The 27,138-nt window shown below is 43.2% G+C and overlaps 1 protein-coding gene across 2 annotated transcripts in view; it reads left to right on the plus strand.

Annotated features, from left to right (window-relative positions):
- Positions 1 to 319: 319 nt before the first annotated feature.
- The window catches only part of LOC149463662 (transforming protein RhoA), a 28,505-nt gene continuing 1,686 nt past the window's right edge, over positions 320 to 27,138 (plus strand). Inside the window, exons 1-4 of one of the 2 annotated variants that reach the window (XM_089675254.1) lie at positions 320 to 477; positions 16,503 to 16,660; positions 20,417 to 20,537; positions 25,497 to 25,627. In XM_089675254.1, coding sequence (XP_089531380.1) covers positions 16,505 to 16,660; positions 20,417 to 20,537; positions 25,497 to 25,627 — 408 coding nt within the window. In that variant the 5' untranslated portion in view covers positions 320 to 477; positions 16,503 to 16,504. Of the gene's footprint in view, positions 478 to 602; positions 627 to 16,502; positions 16,661 to 20,416; positions 20,538 to 25,496; positions 25,628 to 27,138 lie in introns of those variants that run through there. The other variant, XM_089675255.1, reaches the window with a different exon arrangement.

Genomic DNA, 27,138 nt, shown 5'->3' on the forward strand with positions numbered 1-27,138 from the left:
AACCAGCATTTTCAGAAGGAAAGTTTAGTGGCAGTTGCCATGGGTTTTTTTCTTTGTAACATAACAGAAACCAATTACTTCTGTAACGGCTGTTTGTCCTTTTCTCAGCCAAGGGAAGGGAGTGATGTGACTCCACCCTGCCAGAACTGCACACAGCTCCGCCAGGCCCCTGTCCTATTACATCTTATAGACGCTTTTCACATTCCAACATGGCGCCGATCACCTGACCGGCGCTTTGATTTGACGTCACTGCCTAATACCTTTTGGGACTGGCGGGTCTGTCAGGCTTTCGATTGGCTTCTTCGAGGCGTCAATCCCTCCCTCTTCCTGTCAGTTGTACGCTCGTGTTCTGGGCTTCTCTATTGGCTTCTGCTTCTGTCAGTATTGGGCGGTGGAAGCTGTGATTGGAGGGCAGGGCGGAACGCTGGACACGTCACGGCTGGTCGGACGGGTGGAAGCAGCGGGATAGAGCTGACGGTAAGCGGATTCTCTCCCTAGAAAACATTACCTCAATCCAAGTCTATCCCACCTTGTGCGAATCACGGCGGAGAGAAGCCTACTCAGGTGACCCGTGTGCGCGGTTTTCGGGTGTTTCCCGCTCGAGGGTGTCGAAACGTCACAAGAGGGTATGACGTCACTAGGGACTGGGGGGGGGGCACAGGTGGTGTAATTGAATCGCCCGGGGCGGCGGAGGGCTGTTATTTCCGGACTTCTGAGTATGGAGGCAAAAGTTATCGGTGACGTTTGAGGGCGGGGCATCCAGGGGGCAGATGATGACACCCATACAAACTATGTGCCTGAGTCCATCACCTCTGACCCAAGAGGGCAGCTCATGCAGGAGCAGAGACAGGAACAGATTTTAGCCCTTCATTCACACCAGATCACCTGTTGTATCCCAAAGAGGGTCAGGGCCACACACAGCTACCCGCAGCCCAACTTCTCCAGATGACACCAGAGGGGGGATTACTGAGCATTGGTGTCATCCTCTATAAAATAGGACTTCCATCATACACATGTCACATCACTACCCAACAAGTGTTATACTGGTGTGACATCAACGCCCTAAGTTATGTCGCACCGCTGTGACATCACCGCCCTCCATCTAAGTTATATCTCACCGGTGTGACATCACCGCCCTCTATCTAAGTTATGTCGCACCGCTGTGACATCACAGCCCTCCATCTAAGTTATATCGTACCAGTGTGGCATCACCGCCCTCCATCTAAGTTATATTGCACCGGTGTGACATCACCGTCCTCCATCTAAGTTATATTGCACCGGTGTGACATCACTGCCCTCCATCTAAGTTATATTGCACCGGTGTGACATCACCGCCCTCCATCTAAGTTATATCTTACCGGTGTGACATCACCGCCCTCCATCTAAGTTATATCTTACCGGTGTGACATCACTGCCCTCCATCTAAGTTATATCGCTCCGGTGTGGCATCACCGCCCTCCATCTAAGTTACAGTTGTGACCAAAATTATTCAACCCCCACTGAAATTGAGTGTTTTGGCCAGTTTGACATTGCTTTTGATCATTCAGTCATCTTGCTTACATTTACATTAAAGAGGCACTTGTAGGTCAGACAAATATAACATAACAGTTATAATGAAATAACCACAAATGTCTTTTCTGTGCTCACAGCATTATCAGTTTTATTCAACCCCCAAGTGACATTCAATCTTAGTACTTAGTACAGCATCCTTTTACAGTTATAACAGCTTTTAAACGTGAAGCATAGCTTGACACAAGTGTCTTGCAGCGATCTACGGGTATCTTCGCCCATTCTTCATGGGCAAAGGCCTCCAGTTCAGTCACATTCTTAGGCTTGCGCACTGCAACTGCTTTCTTTAAGTCCCACCAGAGGTTCTCAATCGGATTTAAGTCTGGTGACTGCGATGGCCACTCCAAAATGTTCCAGCCTTTCCTCTGCAACCATGCTCTAGTGGACTTGGAGGTATGCTTGGGATCATTGTCCTGTTGAAAGGTCCAACGTCTCCCAAGCCTCAGGTGTGTGACGGACTGCATCACGTTTCCATCCAATATCTCCTGGTACTGAAGAGAATTCATGGTACCTTGCACACGCTGAAGCTTCCCTGTACCTGCAGAAGCAAAACAGCCCCAAAGCATGATTGACCCTCCACCATGCTTCACAGTAGGCAAGGTGTTCTTTTCATCATAGGCCTTGTTCTTCCTCCTCCAAACATAGCGTTGATCCATGGGCCCAAACAGTTCTAATTTTGTTTCATCAGTCCACAGAACACTATCCCACAACTTTTGTGGTTTGTCCACATGGCTTTTGGCATACTGCAGTCGACTCTTCTTATTCTTTGGAGACAGCAAGGGGGTACGCCTGGGAGTTCTGGCACGGAGGCCTTCATTACGCAGTGTGCGTCTTATTGTCTGGGCTGAAACTTCTGTACCCACATCTGACAAATCTTTTCTCAGTTCCTCAGCAGTCACACGGGGACTTCTCTCCACTCTACGCTTCAGGTAGCGCACAGCAGTCGAAGTCAGCATCTTCTTTCTGCCACGACCAGGTAGCGTTTCAACAGTGCCCTTTGCCTTGAATTTGCGAATGATGCTTCCTAAGGTGTCTCTTGGTATGTTTAACATCTTTGCAATCTTCTTATAGCCATTGCCCTTCCTGTGAAGAGAAATCACCTCTTCTCTTGTCTTCCTGGACCATTCTCTTGCCTTCACCATGTTTGTAACCACACCAGTAAATGTCTAGAAGGAGCTGAGTATCACAGTCATTTTAAAGCTGCCTAATTGGTGCTTATTATGCTTGATTGCTGCTCGGTGACATCCACAGGTGTTTTCAATACCTGATGGAAAGCACCTGTATGAACCTCTGTTCTTCAGAGTGGTAGTCTTTAAGGGGTTGAATAATTGTGGCAATGAAGAAACCACATAAGAACCATTTACTACTGTATTACATAAACAATTGATGTCATTTTAGTTGCATTTGGGTAGTTACAACGTCCTTGTAGGATTTGATTCTGAATACAATTCCAAATGTACACTATAGTCCCTAAACCCCTTTACAGCATTGGGGGTTGAATAATTTTGGTCACAACTGTATATTGCACCGGTGTGACATCACCGCCCTCCATCTAAGTTATATTGCACCGGTGTGGCATCACTGCCCTCCATCTAAGTTATATCGTACCGGTGTGACATCACCGCCCTCCATCTAAGTTATATTGCACCGGTGTGACATCACTGCCCTCCATCTAAGTTATATCTTACCGGTGTGACATCACTGCCCTCCATCTAAGTTATATCTTACCGGTGTGACATCACTGCCCTCCATCTAAGTTATATCTTACCGGTGTGACATCACTGCCCTCCATCTAAGTTATATCGCACCGGTGTGACATCACTGCCCTCCATCTAAGTTATATCGCTCCGGTGTGGCATCACCGCTATCCAAGTTATATCGCACCGGTGTGACATCACCGCCCTCCATCTAAGTTATATCGCACCGGTGTGACATCACCGCCCTCCATCTAAGTTATATCGCACCGGTGTGACATCACCGCCCTCCATCTAAGTTATATCGTACCGGTGTGGCATCACCGCCCTCCATCTAAGTTATATCTTACCGGTGTGACATCACCGCCCTCCATCTAAGTTATATCGCACCGGTGTGGCATCACCGCCCTCCATCTAAGTTATATCGTACCTGTGTGACATCACCGCCCTCCATCTAAGTTATAGCGTACTGGTGTGACATCACCGCCCTCCATCTAAGTTATATTGCACCGGTGTGGCATCACCGCCCTCCATCTAAGTTATATTGCACCGGTGTGACATCACCGCCCTCTATCTAAGTTATGTCGCACCGCTGTGACATCACCGCCCTCCATCTAAGTTATATCGCACTGGTGTGACATCACCGCCCTCTATCTAAGTTATGTCGCACCGCTGTGACATCACAGCCCTCCATCTAAGTTATATTGTACCGGTGTGGCATCACCGCCCTCCATCTAAGTTATATTGCACCGGTGTGACATCACCGCCCTCCATCTAAGTTATATTGCACCGGTGTGACATCACCGCCCTCCATCTAAGTTATATCTTACCGGTGTGACATCACCGCCCTCCATCTAAGTTATATCTTACCGGTGTGACATCACCGCCCTCCATCTAAGTTATATCTTACCGGTGTGACATCACTGCCCTCCATCTAAGTTATATCGCTCCGGTGTGGCATCACCGCCCTCCATCTAAGTTATATCGTACCGGTGTGACATCACCGCCCTCCATCTAAGTTATATTGCACCGGTGTGGCATCACTGCCCTCCATCTAAGTTATATCGTACCGGTGTGGCATCACCGCCCTCCATCTAAGTTATATTGCACCGGTGTGACATCACTGCCCTCCATCTAAGTTATATTGCACCGGTGTGACATCACTGCCCTCCATCTAAGTTATATCGCTCCGGTGTGGCATCACCGCCCTCCATCTAAGTTATATCGCACCGGTGTGACATCACCGCCCTCCATCTAAGTTATATCGCTCTGGTGTGGCATCACCGCTATCCATCTAAGTTATATCGCACCGGTGTGACATCACCGCCCTCCATCTAAGTTATATCGCACCGGTGTGACATCACCGCCCTCCATCTAAGTTATATCGCACCGGTGTGACATCACCGCCCTCCATCTAAGTTATATCGTACCGGTGTGGCATCACCGCCCTCCATCTAAGTTATATCTTACCGGTGTGACATCACCGCCCTCCATCTAAGTTATATCGCACCGGTGTGACATCACCGCCCTCCATCTAAGTTATAGCGTACCTGTGTGGCATCACCGCCCTCCATCTAAGTTATAGCGTACCGGTGTGACATCACCGCCCTCCATCTAAGTTATATTGCACCGGTGTGGCATCACCGCCCTCCATCTAAGTTATATCGCACCGGTGTGACATCACCGCTATCCATCTAAGTTATATCGCACCGGTGTGACATCACCGCCCTCCATCTAAGTTATATCGCACCGGTGTGACTTCACCGCTATCCATCTAAGTTATATCGCACCGGTGTGACATCACCGCCCTCCATCTAAGTTATATCGCACCGGTGTGACATCACCGCCCTCCATCTAAGTTATATTGTATTGGTGTGACATCACCGCCCTCCATCTAAGTTATATTGCACCGGTGTGGCATCACTGCCCTCCATCTAAGTTATATTGCACCGGTGTGGCATCACTGCCCTCCATCTAAGTTATATCGTACCGGTGTGACATCACCGCCCTCCATCTAAGTTATATCGCACCAGTGTGGCATCACCGCCCTCCATCTAAGTTATATCGCTCCGGTGTGGCATCACCGCTATCCATCTAAGTTATATCGCACCGGTGTGACATCACCGCTATCCATCGAAGTTATATCGCACCGGTGTGACATCACCGCCCTCCATCTAAGTTATATCGTATTGGTGTGACATCACCGCCCTCCATCTAAGTTATATCGTATTGGTGTGACATCACCGCTATCCATCGAAGTTATATCGCACCGGTGTGACATCACCGCCCTCCATCTAAGTTATATCGTATTGGTGTGACATCACCGCCCTCCATCTAAGTTATATCGTATTGGTGTGACATCACCGCCCTCCATCTAAGTTATATTGCACCGGTGTGGCATCACCGCCCTCCATCTAAGTTATATCGTACCGGTGTGACATCACCGCCCTCCATCTAAGTTATATCGCACCAGTGTGGCATCACCGCCCTCCATCTAAGTTATATCGCTCCGGTGTGGCATCACCGCCCTCCATCTAAGTTATATCGCTCCGGTGTGGCATCACCGCCCTCCATCTAAGTTATAGCGTACCGGTGTGACATCACCGCCCTCCATCTAAGTTATAGCGTACCGGTGTGACATCACCGCCCTCCATCTAAGTTATATCTTACCGGTGTGACATCACCGCCCTCCATCTAAGTTATAGCATACCGGTGTGACATCACCGCCCTCCATCTAAGTTATAGCGTACCGGTGTGACATCACCGCCCTCCATCTAAGTTATAGCGTATTGGTGTGACATCACAGATTTCCATATGCAGCGAGTAAAATAACTATTGAACATGTCACCATTTTTTTCAGTAAATATATTTCTAAAGGTGCCATTGACATGAACGTTTCACAACGTCGGTAACAACCTATGCATTCCATACATACAAGGAAACCAAAACAAATACGTTCAGAAATTTAAGTTATGTGTAATAAAATGGAATGACACAGGGGAGAAGTATTGCATTGCTCAGGTGTGATTTTGTCCTATTCTTCAGATGTTGAAGGTTCCATGGGCCTCTTCTGTGAACTCTGATCTTTAGTTCTTTCCATAGATTTCTATTGGATTCAAGTCAGGTGATTGGCTGGGCCATTCTAGCAGCTTTATTTTTTTAAATCCAATTAAGAGTTTTCTTGGGATCATTGTCTTGCGGAAATGTCCACCCTCATTTTATCTTCATCATCCTGGTAGATGGCAGCAGATTTTTATCAAGAATGTCTCAGTACGTTTTTCCATTCATTCTTTCTTCAGTGATATGAAGTTTGCCAGTACTATATGCTAAAAAAGAGCCCCACACCATGATATTCCCACCTCCAAGCTTCACTGTTGGTATGGTGTTTTTGAGGTGATGTGCAGTGTCATTTGACCTCCAAACATGGTGTTTATTATGGCATCCAAAGAGTTCAATTTTGGTCTCATCTGACCAGACAATATTCTCCCAGTATTTCACAGGCTTGTGTAAATGTTGTGCAGCAAACTTTAAACAAGCTTCAGCATGCTTTTTCTCCGCTATGGAGTCTTGCGTGGTGAGCTTGCATACAGGCCATGGTGGTTGAGTGCATTACTTGTTGTTTTCTTTGAAACAATTGTACCTGCTAATTCCAGGTCTTTCTGAAGCTCTCCACAAGTGGTCCTTGGCTCTTCGACAACTTCTGATAATTCTTTTCACTCTGTCAGAAATCTTGCGAGGAGCACCTGGTCATGGCCGGTTTATAGTGAAATTGTGTTCTTTCCACTTCCGGATTATGGCCCCAACAGTGCTCACTGGAACATTCAGATGTTTAGAAACCCTTCTGTAAACAGTGCCATCAGTATATTTGGAACAATAAGGTTGTGAAGGGCTTTAGAGAGCTCTTTGCTTTTACCCATCATGAGATGTTTCTTGTATGATACCTTTTGGTAATCGGACACCTTTTTGTAGGCCATCAGTTGAGACTGAATCAGCTGATATTAATTTGTACTGACAAGGAGCAGGATTGCTTTCTAATTTCAGCTGTCTGGCTTTCCATGCCTTTTTGTACCTCCCTTTTTTCATGTGTTCAATACTTTTTTCCCTGTGTCATTCAATTTTATTACACATACCCTGATTTCTGAAATTATTTGTTTTGTTTTCTTTGTATGTATGGATTGCATGGGTTGTTTCCGACTTGTGGTGAACATTTCATGTCAATTGCACCTTTAGAAATAATTTACCTAGAAAAATGGTGACTTGTTCAATACTTATTTTACCCTCCTGTAAGTTATATTTTACTGGTGTCATAACACTCTCTCCCTATATTAGTGGTGTGACATCACTATGGCTGCAACTAACAATTATTTTCACAATCAACTAGTTGACCAATTAATGTTTCGAATAATGGAATAAAAACCTCAAAGAGTAGTGTATAATTTAGTTAATATGTAAAGTTTAAAAAAAATATATTTATTCTTGATAATCTGTATGCAGTGGTAAATACAAATCACCAGCTACAGTGCTCAGCGTAAGGGCTCATGTACACTGCTGCTAAACTCGAGTTTAGGAGCCGTTCAGCGTTTTTTTTTTCCAGCAGCCCCTGAACTCACCCTAATGTTTTCCTATGTATCCATGTACACATCTTCGTTTACAGTCATTTACAGGCAGTTGAGTTTACAGTCGTTTTTTTTTTAACGCAACAAACTTGCATTCAGACATCGATTTTAACAGCGTTTCAAACGCAAAATGCTTGTATACGCGTCTAAACGCTGCAAATCGCATTTATAAGCGTTTGCGTTTGAATTTTTTTTTTTTTTAACTTATCCAGTTTCCAATGCTGACCAGAGCCTTTTTTCATCATGAAAAATGCATGCAAAGCGTTTTCAAGGTACTCAGGTGGACAAAACACTGAACACAGGATGTTCCTACCAAGCTTGTCACACATTGGAATGACCAATTCACACCTCAGACCTCTCCCACCCTTGGAAACAAAAGATATGTTAATGCCCATTCACACCTCAAATGCCTCATGAAGACCCCCCCGCCGTAATGACTTATGCCACCAGACACCTTTCCCACCCTTGGAAACAAAAGAAATGTTAATGACCAACTCACACCTAATTATCTCAACACATACTTCTGTCTCTGCTTCTACTCTCTCTGTATTTCTCTGAAACAGTCTGAAATAGTTAATAATTTACCACTTTTCAGTGCATTCTGGGCATTTGGGAGGCTCTCCTGTGCTTATGTTTAAAAAGCGCTTCTAAACGCAAATACGTTATGCAAACGCGGCTAAACAGACGTTTTTTAACCTACGTTTTCCAGCAGTCAGTTTCCATCGTTCAGAAACGTCCTGTGTACATGGGGTCTAAGGCTTCATTCACACTTGTGCGACTTCAAAATCGTGAGATTTTCATTGCAACACTACAGTGCAACTTGACTCAACTTTGCATGAGTGCGACTTTGGCTTGTACAAATGATAATTGTTTCTGCTGTACAAAGTTGCACACAAGTCACATGTACAACATTCAGGTGTGACTTTTGAGGGTTTACAAGTCTATGGCCCTCAAGTTGCATGAAAGTCGGATCAAAGTAGAGCAGGAACTACTTTGAAGTCGCACAGATATGAATGGTACCCATTAGGAAACATGGGGGGGGGCAACTTGTCATTCGACTTTGGACCCCAAAGTTGCATGACAAGTCACATAAGTGTGAATGGAGCCTAAATGAGTACACCCCAACAGATTTGCCAGAAAACCTTTTACTTTCCTTTCAGAATCAACATTTTCTGTGGGGCACTATACTACAAAGTACTCCCACAAATGTGGGCCATTGATTGCAAACAAGATTTGTTAATTTGCACACACACAAAAACAGTATTTTTCATAACAAATTAATTCAAGACCATGTTGCAAAAATTAATACACCCCAGCAAAAGTCTTGGGAGCAAAGCTAAATTTTAGACAAAATCCTAATTAACAAGAATTCAACTGCAGGTGAGTCTAATTATAAATTAACCGCTTCCTGACCGCCCTATAGCAGAACTACTGCGGCAGGGCTGTGCAAAATCACGTGTGTATATATACGTGATTTTGGATATCCAGGTAGCGCATGGCTACAGGTGTTGATCACCGGGTCCCGGGCAGAGATTCCCCGGCAATCTCCGGAGTATCACTGACAGGAGAGGCCTGTGTGCAAACAACACAGGTCTCCCTCCTGCCAGCAGTAACATGCTGCTGTGTATTTCTCTGAAAAGCAGAGAAATACACAGCATATTTCACTAATAAAACACACACAGTAAGCCAGCGCACAGTTAACCCTTTGATGGCCCCAGATGTTAACCCCTTCCTGCCCCTGTGTCATTAGTACAGTGTCAGTGCTTTTTATTAGCACTGATCACTGTATTAGTGTCATTGTGATGTCAGTGGCAGTTAGTTCCCCCACAGTGTCAGAATGCCTGCCGCAGCCCTGCTATAAGTCGCTGATTGCCGCCATTACTAGTATTTTTTTTTTTTACTGGATATGTTTTATAACAAAAACTCAATATCTGTATGTGTGCTGCTGCAATGTATGTACTGACATATATGAACAGTGTACTGGGCTGTATGTGTGCTGCACTGTGTATACTGGCATCTATGAATGATGTAAGTTATGTTACCAATACAGTGGAGCCTATCCAATGCAAAAAAAAAAAAACGGATATACCAGTGAAAACAAAATAAATGCAGATTCCAAATTATGCAGTTCCCCCTTCCTCCCACCAACCCCCTCTCCAGTTGCCCCCCCCCCTTCCTCTCACCAACCCCCTCTCCAGTTGCCCCTGTCCACATCCTATTGCCTAGTATCTTTCTCCTCTCAATCTTCTCTCTATATCTATGTCCCTTCCCTCCCACCTCCACTCTCCCTTTTCAGATACTCCATCAAACTCTCTAGACTTTCCCCCCTAAACTCCAACCTGTTCCGGATATCTTTTTAGATGGTTTGAAGTTTAACCAACTACTCCATGTTTTCCTGAATGTTTCTGTTTTATCCTCTATAGCAGTGGTTCTCAACCTTCCTAATGTCACGACCCTTTAATAAAGTTCCTCATGTTGTGGTGACCCCCAACCATAAAATTATTGCAAAACGGTCGATCATTTTGCGCCCTGGTCAGTCGACTGAAGGAATTTTATGGGAACGTAAGTTAATCTGATTGCCAATTGGATCAGATTGTAAAATTGAAGTGTGTATGGCCAGTATTCCTCCCCCTCCCCCCCAAGGATATCAGCCCTATCCCACACCAAGTCGTCTGTCCTGAGGCTCCTTGTATGACCCCGGAAAGTTTGGGAGTGCTGGTCGCTGTGTACTTCCCTCTAGCAGGCCGGGTGCCCCAATGCCAGCCCTCATACAAATGCTGTGAGGAGAAGCCTCCGTGGGAGGTGAGCGGTTGTAGGGCACACGCGCTGCGGGTAACCAGATCCCCCCTCCCCGGAGAGAAAGGGGGGCCCGGCTCACATCTATCCAGCTGTTGTGAGCAACTGCCCGCCCGGGGAAACATGCAGCAGGTACAAGGGCAACCAGTGGGTGGCAGCGGGGCACCTCCGACCCACCCCTTGCAGGGGAGGAGCCTCCAGCCTGACCGGCCTCTCATAATGCACAGGGAAGAGGGAGCGAGTCAGTCAGTCAGTGTGCTGGTGTTCAGTGTGAGAGGCTTGCAGAATGCGGGACACCCTGCCAAGCCCCTCCGGCCGCCCTCAGCACTACCTCATAGAGTATCTGCATGTGGGCGGACCTGCCTGAAGACAAAGGAGCGGTGTCTCGGTTCCTAATGCAGGCCATAGATGGGGAGAAAAACTGCAGATTTTTCTTTTAAAAAACGAAAAATCGGTTGTTCAAGTGGCCGACGTTACCATCAATGGTAAAAAAAATCGGCCGATTTTCTACCCGTCTAGAGCCGGCAAAAAGTGTCCCTGCAGAGAGCTCTGCTATTTCTTTGACAGTTCCTTGACATTTATAGAAGTTGCAACAATGTATCTATTTGTTTCCATTTAGGATACAGATGTTTTTATTCGGAAACAAATAGATACAATGTTTCAACCGCTGTAAATGTCAGAGAACTGTCAGAAATAGCGGAGCTCTCTGCAGAGACACTTTTTGCTGGACTGGAATTCTTCTTATTTTCATCCTACTTCTTCTTCTTCTTCATCCTCATCCTCTTCTTCTTCTTCTTCATCCTCATCCTCTTCTTCTTCATCCTCATCCTCTTCTTCTTCTTCTTCATCCTCTTCTTCATCCTCATCCTCTTCTTCTTCATCCTCATCCTCTTCTTCATCCTCATCCTCTTCTTCTTCCTCATCCTCTTCTTCTTCTTCTTCTTCATCCTCTTCTTCTTCATCATCCTCATCCTCTTCTTCTGCATCCTCATCCTCTTCTTCTGCATCCTCTTCTTCTTCATCATCCTCATCCTCCTCTTCTTCTTCATCCTCATCCTTTTCTTCATCCTCTTCTTCATCCTCATCCTCTTCTTCTTCATCATCCTCATCCTCTTCTTCTTCTTCTTCTTCTTCTTCATCCTCATCCTCTTCTTCTTCATCATCCTCATCCTCTTCTTCTTCATCATCATCCTCATCCTCTTCTTCATCCTCATCCTCTTCTTCTTCATCCTCATCCTCTTCTTCTTCTTCATCCTCATCCTCTTCTTCATCCTCATCTTCATCCTCATCCTCTTCTTCTTCATCCTCATCCTCTTCTTCTTCATCCTCATCCTCTTCTTCTTCTTCCTCTTCTTCTTCTTCATCCTCTTCTTCTTCATCATCCTCTTCTTCATCGTCTTCCTCTTCTTCTTTTTCTTCTTTTTGTCTTCCTCTTGCAGGTCACTGCTCATGCGCAGATTTTTTATCAGTAAAAAATCGGCCGATTTGCCCACTAATTGCCGCGAAAATCGGCCGATCGGCAAAATCGGCCGATTTTTTTCCAACTTTACCGAAAAAAAAAAACGGCCAAAATACCGAAAAACGGCCGACCAAATCGCCCACTAACGATCCGAAAATTGGCCGATTTTATTTTCGGCCGAAAAATCGGCCGATTTTCGACCCATCTATGGCCTGCATAAGACCATCGGAAATATGTGTTTTCTGATGGTCTTAGGCGACCCCTGTGAAAGGGTCGTTCGACCCCCCAGGTTGAGAACCGCTGCTCTATATGATATATGATACTCCTCCATCCTATAAATATTTTCAACTCTATTTATCCAGTCATTTATTCTTAGTGGCTCCGGAGCTTGCCAGAACTTGGGAATCAAGCCCTTATCCGCACTGACTAAGTGATATAATACCCTGTTTTATGCAGTTTCACAGAAAGCTCAAAATAATAAAATAAACACATCCACGGGTCTTTCTGTATGGTGATTCCACATATTTCCTGAATATAGTGGATTCTTTCTTTGAAAGTCCAGTGACCAGTATGTGAGAGCGATAACACCAAATTAAACACACCTGCTCCCCATTCACACCTGAGACCTTGTAACACTAACGAGTCACATGACATCAGGGAAGGAAAATGGCTAATTGGGCCCAATTTGGACATTGTCACTTAGGGGTGTACTCAGTTTTGTTGCCAGCAGTTTAGACATTAATGGCTGTGTGTTGAGTTATTTTGAGGGGACAGCAAATTTACACTGTTATACAAGCTGTACACTCACTACGTCACATTGTAGCAAAGTGTCATTTCTTCAGTGTTGTCACCTGAAAAGATAGAATAAAATATTTACAAAAATGTGAGAGGTGTACTTACGTCTGTGAGTGTGTGTGTTACAGTGGCTAAATGGTTAGCACTTCCACCTGGCAGTACTAGGATTGTTGGTTTGAATCCCAACCACGGCACCACCTGCCTGGAGTTTGCATGTTCTCCCTGTGCCTGTGTGGGTTTCCTTCAGGTACTCCGGTTTCCTCCCACACTCCAAAGACATGCTGTTAGGTGAATCGGCACTTGTCTAAATTGGCCCTAGTATGTGTCTGTATGAATGTGAGTTAGGGACCTTAGATTGTATATTCCTTGAGGGTTAGGGACTGATGTGAATGTACAATATATATGTAAAGCGCTGTGTAAATTGACAGCACTATATAAGTACGTGTAATACACACACACACACACACACACACAATTTCCATTAAAATCACCAAGACCTGGTGGATCTATAATTTGGAGAAATTGGCCCCATGTGGTTTAAATATAGACCTCAGTTGTTTTACTGCTAATTTCTTATGCAATTTTACATCAGTTTTATATGTGTTTTTATATTTATTAGAATTGTTTATGCATTTTCAGGTTTATGATATTGTATTTGCACTTGTATAACAAGATTGTATTATGGAAGTGCTAAACTTGTGAGCGCCCACTTAATAATTGTATGTGTGTGATTTTAGAGCCCATATATTGGCCTTAGGTTGGATTGTATTGGAGTGGCCTGTGGAGTAAGTCTAGGTTCACACCTATGCGTTTTGCAGAAATGCACAGCAGGCCATTTAACATGTTTTCCTATAGGACAGGTTCACATCTCCTCGTTTTCACCCAGTGCGTTTTTTGGAAAGGGCCAGGGACTTTTTTAACCTAAAAATGTGTTTTTGGTTGTAGAGACTTCAATGGAGATGAGGGTGGATAAAAATCAATGATTTTTTTTAAAAAAGCTGATTTTTTTTTATTTAAATCGGATTTTTTTAAATAAAATGCTTTTTGAGGAAAATATATTACCATCCAAAGGTTATTCCATCATGAAATAAAGATTAGTTTTTTAATTATGTAGAATAAGGCTGTATATGTTTAATTTTTTTGGTAAATAAATTCCATGAATCCATTCACAATGTCATGCTCTTCCAGAGGTTTTTGTAAGATTATTGGGCAGTTTCTCTGCCTACAAGATATTATCACAGATGATTGGTTTACTTTGCAGTTCTCAAAACTGAATTGGACTCAGCGGAGATCACATGCCTCTTCTTCACAGCAAAAATGTTATAACATGAACAGAGTTAAGAAAAAGACCTTCATCCTAACTTCTACAAACCTATGAATACAGAATCAACCCCTTCACTGCTAAGTTTCAAGAAGTTCAGTGAATAGAATAGAAACAATATTTTTCTGATTGTTTGGAGTGGAATAGATCTGCACAAGAAGAAAGTGAAACTAAGTGTGAGGAGGAAGGGGCTGACAGTCTAAGTTTCTTAAACTATATAGATTTTGTTTAGCCAAATTAGTTAACAAACATGGATGTTTAAGCAAATAACATATGCTGGAATGTTATTGTTTCAGTTGAATAAATCTATTTAAATTGTTATTATTAAGGTAATGATTATTTTTCTCCTTCCTAAGTACAACAGAAAAGTTGTCCAAATATGAATGATTAACCTATTAAATTGGGGATACAAAAACTAATATGAAAAGTTGTTATTCTAAAAATCTTCATCTACTTGCATATTAAAGTTATACCAGCAAGAATTAGTCTATGTAGAAAACTAGGATTTAAATCAAGCCTTACTGACTAGTGATTTAAATCGGGATTTAAATCAGTTTGATTTAAATCAAATCCACCCTGATGGAGATACTGCAGGAAAGCATGTAGTGTTTTTGATGCGTTTTATTCTGCCCAGCAACAAGTTGAGGAAACCCCCCCCAATAAAAAACGCTGTAAAAAGCATTGCAGAAACACAGGAAACTGCATAGGTGTGAACCTAACTTAATGGAGCTTCAGGGCTTGTTAGCGGGTGCTTGTTCGTGAGTACAGAACCACACTGGTGAACGCCTGCTTAATGGTTGTATATGTGCAATTCCAGAGCCCATACGCTGGCAGATATCTGCCTCACATTGGATTGCATTATAGTGACCAACAGAGGCTTGGTGATGGGTGCTTGCTAGTGAGTACAAGAGATAGAGATTTTTGCCTATTACCCATGCTATAAAGCTAAAGCTGTGCAATGTATATGAACTATAGCACAGGAATAGTAATAAAGGAGGAACGTGAGACATGGTCCCTTCATGTCACATTCCAGAAGACATCATCATGACAAAGTGCTGCGTTAGGGTGGGCTATCAAGTAGCGACGTCATCCCGTTGCCACGGTCTGGAGGGTGAGATCTAATATATAAGCTTGCGCTGCAAACCAGCAGTTGCAGCGGAGCCATTGGTTGATGAGATTGAGTACTTAATCCCGGGTACAAGCTTGTGCACTATTTAAGTTGAGTGAGCAATTGTATATTTTACACTATGTAAGTTCTCCATTTTTTGGTTGATGCTTAAACCGGGAGAGTGCATTTGGTTGGAGGAGAAGGAGTGACTGGTCTGGTGCTTCCTTCCCTTAAAGGGGGGAAAAGCTCTTTATGACCCATATTGTATCAAAGGGTCGTGGGTGTCCAGTGATTTGCTTGTGTACAAGGTGGTGGCACACGAGTGTCGTGTTTTTTTTGTTTGTTTGTTTTTTTCCATCTCACCATCGAATTAGTTGATTCCTTGAAGTTTATTGAAAAGCACAGAGCACTGCATGGACAATTGTAATGGACACTTAATTTGCTTTATCACACATGTTTGAGTATATGGGTATATGCAGTAGGGTGACTTGCACAAAAATGTTTATTTTATATTGTTTTTGCTATCAATTTGTAGTCTGAGGAGTGGGTTGTTTGATTTGGTAACACACCAGTATGAGCAAAATGTGATGGAGCAGCCATTTGGATAACATTCTCGCACTTAGGATACAGAATGAAAGCTACAAGATGATTTGTTGCATTTTTTCCTTTGGTGTATTAACTGTTTTCTTATTCTACTTGTGTCTTTTTTTAGGCTCCATACACTTTTAGCATTTTTTTTTTTTTTTAGTTCCTAGCTATTAGCATTTTTTTTTCTGCTCTTAGAAGGTAAATCCTGTTATCCTATGTGTCCATGCACACTGCTTTAGGCTATTAGCATTTTTTATAGCTTCAATGTCTGGGAGCAGAAAAAAAATTGTTTTTTTTAGAGTTGTTTTGGATCATTTTAACAGCAGAATGCTAAACACTACTAAAACGCTCATGACAGCTTTTTTTTTTTTTTTTTTCCTCTACATGTACTGTTAAAATGCTGACGCTCCCGAACGCTACTAAAACACTACAAAAAACGCTATTACCAGCGTTTTTTTATCCAGCATTTTTCCCAGCGTTTTTTCGGCTTAAAAAAACTGCTAGTGTGTATGGAGCCTTACTAAATGTATGACTGACCTTCCCTCTCTACCTGCAGTAATGGCTGCCATACGTAAAAAGCTTGTGATTGTTGGGGATGGAGCTTGCGGGAAGACCTGTCTGCTCATCGTGTTCAGCAAGGATCAGTTCCCTGAAGTCTACGTGCCCACCGTGTTTGAAAATTATGTAGCAGACATCGAAGTTGATTCCAAACAGGTAAGGAAAAATGTGGGGCTGGGGTCTAGTTTAAAGTAATCTCTTGTCTTTTTGTAGGCCCTGTTGATATAGGAAAGTCCAGAGGCGGTCACGGCCTTTGGTGTCTTGACCAGTGATGGTTAGTGTATTTTGGAACATGTTCTCTGTCATCCAGTCTATTCATCAGTCATCACACACTTTATGTCAGCATGGTACTATTGCAACAGCAGGTGGTTGGACTGAAGGAGAGTTGGGTGTAGCATACACCAGAGTTCTGAGGAGAGAAAAACAAGAGGACATTTGATGGAAGAAGAAGAATACAAAGACTAGGTTACAAGGCACTGGATGGGTGACCCTCAGCTGAGTGGGAACGTTTCAGGAAACTTAGCTCTCTCCTATCCTCCTAGTTCTGCTGTGAGAAGAAGTAGGTATCTCATTTAAAAGTTTGGTCTAACCAGAACTGATATTTCAGTGTTTGGTGTATTCTGGAGAGTTAAATCACCCAAGCTTTTTTTTTTTTTTCTGTCTCTCAGGGATGCTATTGGTGAGATCACTGTGATGAGTTCTCAGGTCTACCTGGCCCTTGTGAGCCCCCATCCCTCCTAGATCATTTTTTATTATATTATGTTATATGCTGGAGCTGGAACACACAAAGGTGTAATTCCCAAAGCTCCCCAGTTGGCAAGAAGAAAGTCCAGAATAATGGCAGGGAGATCTCTGGAGTCAGAAAGTTTTTCCTTGCCATCCCCTGGAAGATCCTATCATAGGACATTAGCCTGTTGAGCTGGGGAGGTGGCATGGACATCTTACCACTGCAGGGGGCATGATCATCAAAACTTTGTCTTCTAATCTACACCCTGTAGTTTCAAGGGAATGTAGTTGTTTCTACACCACTGGATCATCCCCTTGGTGGGTCGCTGGATTTGTCATGCCCCAACCATCAAAGGAGTTACAGGGGATCGTGGAGCAAAGAGAGGTAGTTTGGATCCTGTTTTCACATTCCAACACTGTTCACTAGTCTCATTTCAAGTGTTCCAGGATCCGTGTTGCTGATGGAGATCGCTGGATGTGAGTTCACTGATATCCTGGTTAAATGGTTTGCTGAGCAGGTTTGTCTCCAGTTGCAGGAATCCTCTACTTGGAGTAGTGGAAGCATTGCTCACTCTATGGGATCTATTTGCCTGGATCTTCCTCCTTATTGCTTCTTCCTTTGTATGCTTTGCAGACCCAAAATGGAAGGCCTTCTGGCAATCTTCTTTGCTCTGGGTTGAACCAGGTGAATGTATTTCGCCTGCATGGTAAGGCTCCTGACTCTGGTCCAGTGGGCTCTAACCGATCTTTGAATTGAGGGAATCGGGAGCATCTCTAAATCTGTGATGCTAGGATGGATTTCCAGCAAAGTTTATCATGGGGTTTCGCCCCATGAGTGTTATCCCCTTCTTGCAGATAGGTTAGTGCTTGGTTCTCAGCTCTATCAATTCTGGCTTTTTTCTTGCTGTTCTTGTTTACCGTCTATGCTTGCTGTTTGTTTACCATCTATTCCTTGCATACGTCCTTTTTTGGGAGTTCTCATGTACCTTACTCTGTTCCATTTGAATCATTCAGATCAAACATTGGTTCTTTTTGCATTCAGAAACTGCCATTGGGTCTCTGAGAGAATTCCATTCTTCCTTGTAGTCATTGGGATTGTGGGATTGTCTGAGTGTATAGCCTTTTACATGCATGAGACCCCTTTTAGGTTTGAACCTGTAGTAGGATTAGGTGAGTTAAGACAGTTTGTGGATTTTTTTTTTTCCCTCAACCAGGACATTGTCTTCAGTCCATCTGTCTAGCTCCAGTTCTCTGTAGTGGAGCTAATCTCCCATGTTCGACTATGGTATCTCATCAACTGATTCCCATTTGGTCCTCCAGAATTAACCTGTCAGGTGATTCAGGTTCTTGCCCCACCATGCTGGGTAGTTTAGATAGACCAGCTGCAAGTTTGGTTTTGGGATTGGGTTTTTCCTTTCCCTGTAAAGGCATACTTCACTGTCTGTGAGTGTGCTTGATCTTTGAACGTAATACATCGGTTTTCCAGTGTTAAGCTACCATCTGTTCTTACCTTTGTTTGCTACCAGGTCGAGGTTGCGGCCTTGTTGCATGCCATTTTGAGGTTTACGGTCCTTCAGGTGGCTTTTGAGCTGCAGGCAGTCTGAGTTTGTTCTCTTGCTCATTTTGGGCCTGTTATAAGTTGTTGCCCATCGCTCGGTTGGAATGCTTTTGAACATCTTGAAGGTGAAAGACTTCCTGTGTTACTAAATGGACAGGAAAGAATTAGTATATCTTATTCGAACAGTACAGAACACAGTACTGTTTATATGCCGATACCGTCAGGTGATTGGACACTGGCAAAGGCTTTGCTTGCAATGCCCACCAACCCCCCAGTGTACCGTCTTAGAATCCCACTTTTTTTTGGGACTCCAGGTTTTCGTTAGTGTCTTTGGGTGGTGGACTTCTTCTCTGGAAAAGTTTCTACACCAATAATTTTTTATTTTTTTTTCGCTACTTCAGCTGACATGTCTATTAATATCCAACTGCTTATTGCCTCAATGCTCACTAACAGTTTCCATATTGGTTGCCCTCGATGTACCTTGCTCATTAGAACCTGCATTGATGGGGCCAGCCTGTTATCTTTGTTTCGAGCGCTGGAACCTGCATTTGGTGCTCCTCTTGACACATGGTGCAACATGTGTATTTAGCCACAGAGTGTTATACAGGCTATTATACAGATCCTAAAGACCTCTCCACTACCTGAATGTATTCAGGATTATGACCCTGATCTTCCTAACCTCTGCGAGAAGCATATTGAGGGTTTGGTGGATGCTACAAAAAAATCCCATAGAGGAATTTTTATCTTCTGCAATCTGAGACACAAGCTTCATGCCATATGCGTTTTACCGTGAGCTTCCAAAACCCTCCAAGCCTACCCAGAATTCTTCACAATGAAATGGTGCCCTCACTCTCCAGATTGAGGGGGGACATCTGTTGACCTTTGTGTCAGTTTTCATTAGAGACATCCCAGACCTCTGGATCCAATCTGTCATTTGCAGGGGCTGCAAAATAGAATTCCTATCTCTGCCCCGCCTCAGTTCCTAGCTCCCATTCTCCTAACTTCACTTCAAAGATAGGCAGATTTGTGGGCTGCCCTGAGTCAACTTCAGGTACAAGGACTGGTAATCCCAGTTCCTGCAGAAGAAAAGTTCAAAGATTTATTCATGGTCCCAAAATCGAACTGAGGCATTGGCCTCATTTTGGATTTAAAATCCATTAACGGATGTCTACGTGTCCCCAAATGTTGCCTGGAGTCCGCAAGATCCATCATTGCCTCTCTCAGAGCAAGGGAATTTCTGGCATCTGTAGACTTTGAAGACGCCTATTTTCACATTCCCTTTTTTTTCCTAAACATCAACGATTTCTATGCTTTGCTATGGGAGACTAGCACTTTCAGTTTGTGGTCCTTCCTTTGTAATTTCTTCCTCACCAATTTTCTACGCAAATTTTACATATAACATTTTTTTATGGCTATTATAATAAAATGTGGTGATGCAGGGAGGTGACACAGAAAAGACCAGGGATGCAAGAGTGAATAATGATGTTGTCCACTTTCCAATGGACCAATTGTGTGTAAATCACAAGGCTTTCGGAACAGAAATGTGAAGGTATTCTAGCTATTTGGATAGGTTTTGCTTTCAGAAAGGCCAAAAAGCATAACTTTTTTTGTTTTTTCAATTTGTGCAGGTGGAGCTAGCATTGTGGGATACAGCCGGCCAGGAAGACTACGATCGCCTTCGACCCCTGTCATATCCCGATACTGATGTCATTCTTATGTGTTTCTCCATAGACAGCCCTGATAGTTTGGGTGAGCATACAGAACAAGCCACTTCCTCTTAAATGTCCATCACACTTGCCAAATGGTTGAAAAAGAGTCAAGAGTATGGTACTCTTATACCTTTCACTGCTGGATTTAGTTAGAAATTCTCCCAGAATGGTTTTATTTATTTTTATGGTTCTGTTGAGTGGCGAGTGGTCAGAACCTCTGAGGTTTATAGGGCTGTCTGCAACTTGGTTTGGGGGATTTATCACTGTTACTAAGACAAAGTGAGGGACAAGCTAAAGTATTAGCTTTTAAATAGAACAGAAGTAGTGGTGGCAGTTCTCAAAGGTGAGATTTCCTCTTTGTTCTTATTGTGTTTTTTGGACAAGAAAATGAGGAAAAAAACTCTCCATGACTATAGGGACAATAGTAAAAATCAGACCGAGGTGTTAGTCCTTCCCTACTCACTCCAAAACTACAAAAATAAAAAGTTGCTATAAATAATAAATACTTGTGAGCTATTATAAATGAGGTCTTCAGTGAATTATAGATAATTAATAAATAATTATCTACTAGTGTCATGCGCTTGGTGCGCTGGCACTCACACAGACTCACTTACTAGTGTTAATACAATAATAAAAATATTAATAGTGCCGCGCTCCTATTGCTATATATATTATAAATTCAATCTACTCTCTTTCCAATGAATATATATATTGAAACCTCAGCAAAATCCATAAATCACTATACTTATTGGGTGAAATATAATATATAATCACTGTGACTGGTGAATCAAAAAAAATGGTTGTAAAAGAACCTTAATAAATTAGGCTGATCTCAATCAATTAATAGTAACCAATAAATTGAAATTAGAGTGTGTATAAATACTTGGTGCCACTCATCAATCCATCAATATTGTGCAAAAACATATATTAATATTAATGTGCAAGTGCAAACATAATAATACATGAATAAATAAATAAAGAGTCTTTTGAAGTAAGTGCAATGTGCAGGTGAGTTCCTTATTCCCTTTTGCCTCAGGTGCCTTGTGATCTCCCTATGCGCTCACCTTAATATTTGCCCAAATAAATTCAGGCAAATAAACTTTTAATCCTTCCAGGATTGATGGAATAATGCTGATGTATAGGATGTTCCACGAGGTAAGTGTAGATCTATTATGGATACTCCTGTACTCTCCTCTCTCTCCTTAGGCTGCTGCTCATAGGTGAGTATTTACACCAGCTCTATAGGGATCTCCTTGTTATCCATTACACTTGACCTGCTAGCAGATCCCACAACAGGCTTTAAATCACTGGAGAAAGGAGGATATGAGAAGGAGGCGACCCCAGGAGGGGAACAAGGAGATCCCTATAGAGCTGGTGTAAATACTCACCTATGAGCAGCAGCCTAAGGAGAGAGAGGAGAGTACAGGAGTATCCATAAGGGCTCGTTCACACTAGGCTGTTTTGCCAACGCTTGCCAAACGCCCCTATAGCGTTTGGCAAGCGTTGGTCCGGTGTTTGCGGAGCGTTTTTAACGCTCGGCAAACGCTCCGCAAACGCCGCATGCGCGGTTTAGCGGAGGTTGCTAGGCGTTTGCCGAGCGTTAATAACGCCCCACAAACGCCTATAATGCATTTGAGTGGTGTTACCGCTCCGCAAACGCCCCCCAACCGCACCGCAAACGCCGGGCGTTTGCTGAGCGGCACCATAGACGAGAATAGGAGGCTTCAAAGCCTCCTGACTCGACCAGAGGCGTCCGTTTTGCCGCGACGCAAACGCTCCTGTTAGAACAGCACCATGTGCTGTAATGTGCAGAGTTGGCAGAGGCGTTTGGGAAGCGGTAAAAACGCTTCCCAAACGCCTCTCTGCCGCCTGCACACAAGGCTAGTGTGAACGTAGCCTAATAGATTTACACAAAAATAAAAAGTTTTGGCAGGAGTTCCCCTTTTTGGTTAATCTTTTGGCTTCTGGCTTTATGCACGTATGTGGTAGCATGTCAGTGAGCTTTAACACCATTAAGCCACATATATGTGTACAGCCTGTGTCACTGTTTCAGAATTACTTAGCGCCCCCAGCACTCGACCAAGCTGTCACTGACAGCTCCCAGTTGCTGCTTACGATCCAGAGCCTGTAGCACAAAGCTCCTAATCACTTGACCACTGTGACAGCCAATCACAGTGATCACGTGTTTGGGAGTCCACCTACTGTCATTTTAAAGGGCCAGCTGGAGCCATGGGTATAGGGTTAATGATTATCTGTCAGTTTAGTTAGACCCCGTTGTGCATGTTGGCCACTCTCCATGTCCCACATCTCACAATTATCTTTTTGAAAGGAAATCTTGGAAGTCCAAATGGTGTCCCTGTACCTATAGGGTTTAATAACATTTCCTGTTTTTGTGAATCTACAGTAAATTATTGTCCTTCAGAATGTCTGAACACAAAGGAATTTATGAAAGAGGTATTAACCCCTGCCCCCCCCCCCCCACCATAAAAAATTTATAAATTGCAGCTTACCAACTCTTAGATGCGGTGGCTGCATTAGTTTTCCTTTTTTATGCTCTTCTACTCTATTTCCACCAGGTGATCCACTGAGTTTAATAGACCAAGCTGTTCAGACAAAGTAGCAGTTAGAGCGGCATCTTTCAATCATGGTGCCTTTGCAAAATGCCTAAAAATTGCCCAAAACTGTATACAAGCTGGCGGGTGGCTTAAGCCTGCCTTTTAGTTACCCGAAGCCTCAGGTTTTCATTGTGCACCATTACTACCTTCCTTCCGCCAGTGTTCTAACCACAAATTATGTCATAGGTTGATAAGTAGGACATTGGGTGCCTGAACAGCATCTTTGTTTTGCCCTCCCCTGCCCCTCTCCATCAGCACTGGGTTCACATTAGATGAGTGAAGGAGAGAAACTGAGGGAGAAGAGAAACAATGGAATACTAGTCAGTACCAGTGTGCAAAGGTGGAGTTGCTTTGAAAGAAGAAATCGTCTCTAACATTGGGTGTCCTGTGTATGTGGATGTTACTGCGTTATGTAAAACTATTAGTTTCGTTTTTCACATTTTAGAAACTGGTTTCCGTGGAGAATTGTGCATTGTTTTAAAGGGTGCCTAGACTGAAAAAAGGTTAAGAAACACTGAGCTTTTAGGATTCAGACAAATTATTTAACACTGATGGGTGCATACAATGATCAGCTTTTATTCATATATGTAAAACCTATATCCCAAAGGGAAAAAAATACTGTAACTGCTTAAGTTTTCGCTGGAGTTCATCTAAATCTGCTAGGGCTAGGCTAATACTATCCCCTCCCTGGACTGACATTGCTGCTGTCCAAAGGTGCCTGCATACTACCTCATCCAGCATACCAAAACCTAAGAGAGGTAGTGTGTTTATGATTTACTTCTGCTTTGGGCTTCAGCAAAATGGCAGCCTCCAGCAAGAAGAAACAGGAACAATGCCAGAGGCAGTTTACAGCACACACTCATTTTGGTAGCCTAATTATTAAAGCAGAACTTTACTCATAACAACTTAATTATAAATAATGTTCTTTAGCAAGGAACATACATTCCACATTAAGAATTATGCTACTGAAATGAGTGTGTGCTGTAAACTGCCTCCAGCATTGTTCCTGTTTCTGCTTGCTGGAGGCTGCCATTTTGCTGAAGCCCAGAGCCCCTGAGCAGCAGTTAAAGCAGAACTAAACCCTTCTATCCTTTTAGCCAAGGAAGCTGCCATCTGTTTGATCTGCAACTGCCATGGTGCTGCACATATGATCAGTTATAACACCAGTCATTTGATAGTTTGACAGTTTGTTTGAGAACACAGGCAAATGTGACAGTTAGCATTCATGTTCGTTCTGCTTTAAGATTTATGCAGGCCATAGATGGTTCAAAATCGGCTGATTTTTTTTTTTTTTTTTTCTTCCTGCCCAAAAAAAAAAATCGGCCGATTTTTCGCACCGTTAGTGGGTTAATTGGTCGGGCGTTTTTTGGGGTTTTGGTACATTTTTATCATCGGTAAAGTTGGAAAAAAAATTGGCCCATTTTGCTGATCGGCTGATTTTCCCGGCAATGATGGGCAAATCGGGCGATCATTTTACTGATTAAAAAATCTGCACATGAGCCGTGACCTGCAAGAAGAAGAAGAATTCCAGTCCGCTATTATATTTGACATGAAAAAGTCTTGCGGTTGCAACAATGTATCTATTTGTATTCGAATTAAACCGTCTTTATCCGAAATGGATACAAATAGATACATTGTTGCAACCGCAATACCTTTTCATGTCAAATATAATAGCGGAGCTCTCTGCAAGGGACAGAAGTAATTAAATGCCGGCCGTAGACCGTTGGTGATAACGTCGGCCAATCGAACGACCAATTTTTTTGTTTTTTTTATAAAAAGATGGCCAGTTTTTGACCCATCTATGGCCTGCATAAAACCATCAGATCAGATCGGCCTGTACAAATTCGGCACAGTGCCTAAAAATGCCTAAAAGTGGAGGGCGACTGAACATGTGCAGAGCAGGGTGAGACATTGTATTATTGGATTTTAAACAGTATAGGCACTTATCTTTAATGTTTTACATAGCTATACCTGCAAATGGGACCAGGCTAAAGTGATCTGGCAGGACTTAATTTTCTGACTAAAGTTACACTTTAATATGGAATGTATGTTCCTGGCTAATGAACATTATTTTTAACAAGCTGTTATGAGTAAAGTTCCGCTTTAAGTTAGAAACTGGCTACTGTACACAACTGCTCCAGATTTTGTCTGCTCAAACTTTAGTACATTTCCTCACTAGAATGTTCCTTACTATAAGAAACCAAATATTTGTACTGCAAAAGGTGTAACTGTGATGCTACTGTTGGGCAACCCAGGCAGTTCTTATTTCAGACACTCAAATGAACCCCTACTATTGCTTTCCAGGTTCTCCTTGTAGTTTTGTAGCACTGTGGCAGCTGCTGTTTGGAAACGCACTGTAATGTTTCTTATTGTGTCTTGTGCAGAAAATATCCCAGAGAAGTGGACTCCGGAAGTGAAGCATTTTTGCCCCAATGTGCCTATAATTCTAGTGGGAAACAAGAAGGACTTAAGGAACGATGAGCACACTCGTCGTGAGCTGGCTAAAATGAAACAGGTGTGTGTAAGGCAAATTATCATAATGCTATACTTTTTAACTACTTAATGCTAAGCGACATAGGGATATGTCGTCCAACTTTGAGTGGTTATACTTGGATGATGCCTGCAGCTGCAGGCACCATCCCGGTATCTGGGTTTTTTTCATTCAGTGGCTGACTTTCTTGCAAAAGCACTCCTAGTGGCTAATTAGGTAGAAGCTAATTTTACCGCCTTCCCAGCCTTCTCAGGCTCTCTCATCCCACCAGGGAAGCCAAGAGTGCAGCTGACGGTTCCACCAGCTGTCCATAGAGCTGATCGGGGACCAAAACAGATCGTCTCCATGGTATGAGAAATCGGAAACTATGAATATTTAGTCACGTCTGGTTTCACTGGATGTCAACAAACCATTATTGCTTTGAAAAAAATCATTGGATCACACCGATCTTAGTATGATCCAAAGCTTTTAAGGGCAGAGGAAAGATCTGGGGTCTAATAGACCCCAGATCGCTCAGTCAAGAGTACCTGTCACTGCTTATTTTTAACACAAGGGATGATTAATGAACCCTGATCTCGCACACATGTGTCAACTGCAATTGCACCACACATGAAGTATCACACGAACATCAGATCTCAGGCAATAATTCTAGCACCAGACCTTCTGTGTATATTTAAAGTGGTAACCTGTAATGAATAATAAAATGTACGTAGTTTGTCTCAATGCACAGTTGTGGGCATTTTAAATCATGACATGTTTGGTATCTATTTACTCTGCTTAACATCAGCTTTTATATTTTAACAAACAACTGAGTATTGTATTATGTTTTTGTACATTAAACTTAATTAAAGTGTATTTTTTGCCCCCAAAAAAATGTGCGTTTTTAAAACCGCTGCACAAATACCATGTGGCATTAAAAATTGCAACACCCACCACTTTATTCTCTAGGGCCTTTGCTTTAAAAAAATATCTAATGTTTGTGGTTTTCAAGCACAAAATACTGATATTTACATGTAAACAAAAATGTAAAAAAAAAAAAAAAAGGCCCGGTCTTGAAGTGGTTGAGAGTTTAGAGGAAGGAAGAGTGTTGTTATTGTGTAATAGGAGAAGTAGGCTGGTAAGGTAAAAAGGATAGGGACTGGGACTCTGGAAGAGGGGAACGGAATGGGGACTGGGACCCAAAAGGTGGATAGGGGTAAAAGGACTGGAAACCAGGAGGTGGAAATAAGTATAGGGACTGGGAACCAGGAGATGGAATGAGGTATGGGGACTGGGAACCAGGAGGTGGAGAGAGGTGTATATAGGGACTGGGATCCAGGGGATGGAATGAGGTATGGGGACTGGGAACCAGGAGGTGGAGAGATGTATGGGGACTGGGAACCAGGAGGTGGAGAGAGGTATGGGGACTGGGAACCAGAGGACGGGGAAGAGGTATGGGGACTGGGAACCAGAGGGTGGGGATGGGGAGAGGTATGGGAACTGGGAACCAGGAGGTAGGGAGAGGTATGGGGACTGGGAACCAGGAGGTAGGGAGA

The sequence above is a fragment of the Staurois parvus genome, unplaced genomic scaffold (assembly GCF_062004578.1).
Source record: "Staurois parvus isolate SC_StPar_1 unplaced genomic scaffold, SC_StPar_1.0 ptg000154l, whole genome shotgun sequence".
Lineage (NCBI taxonomy): Eukaryota > Metazoa > Chordata > Amphibia > Anura > Ranidae > Staurois > Staurois parvus.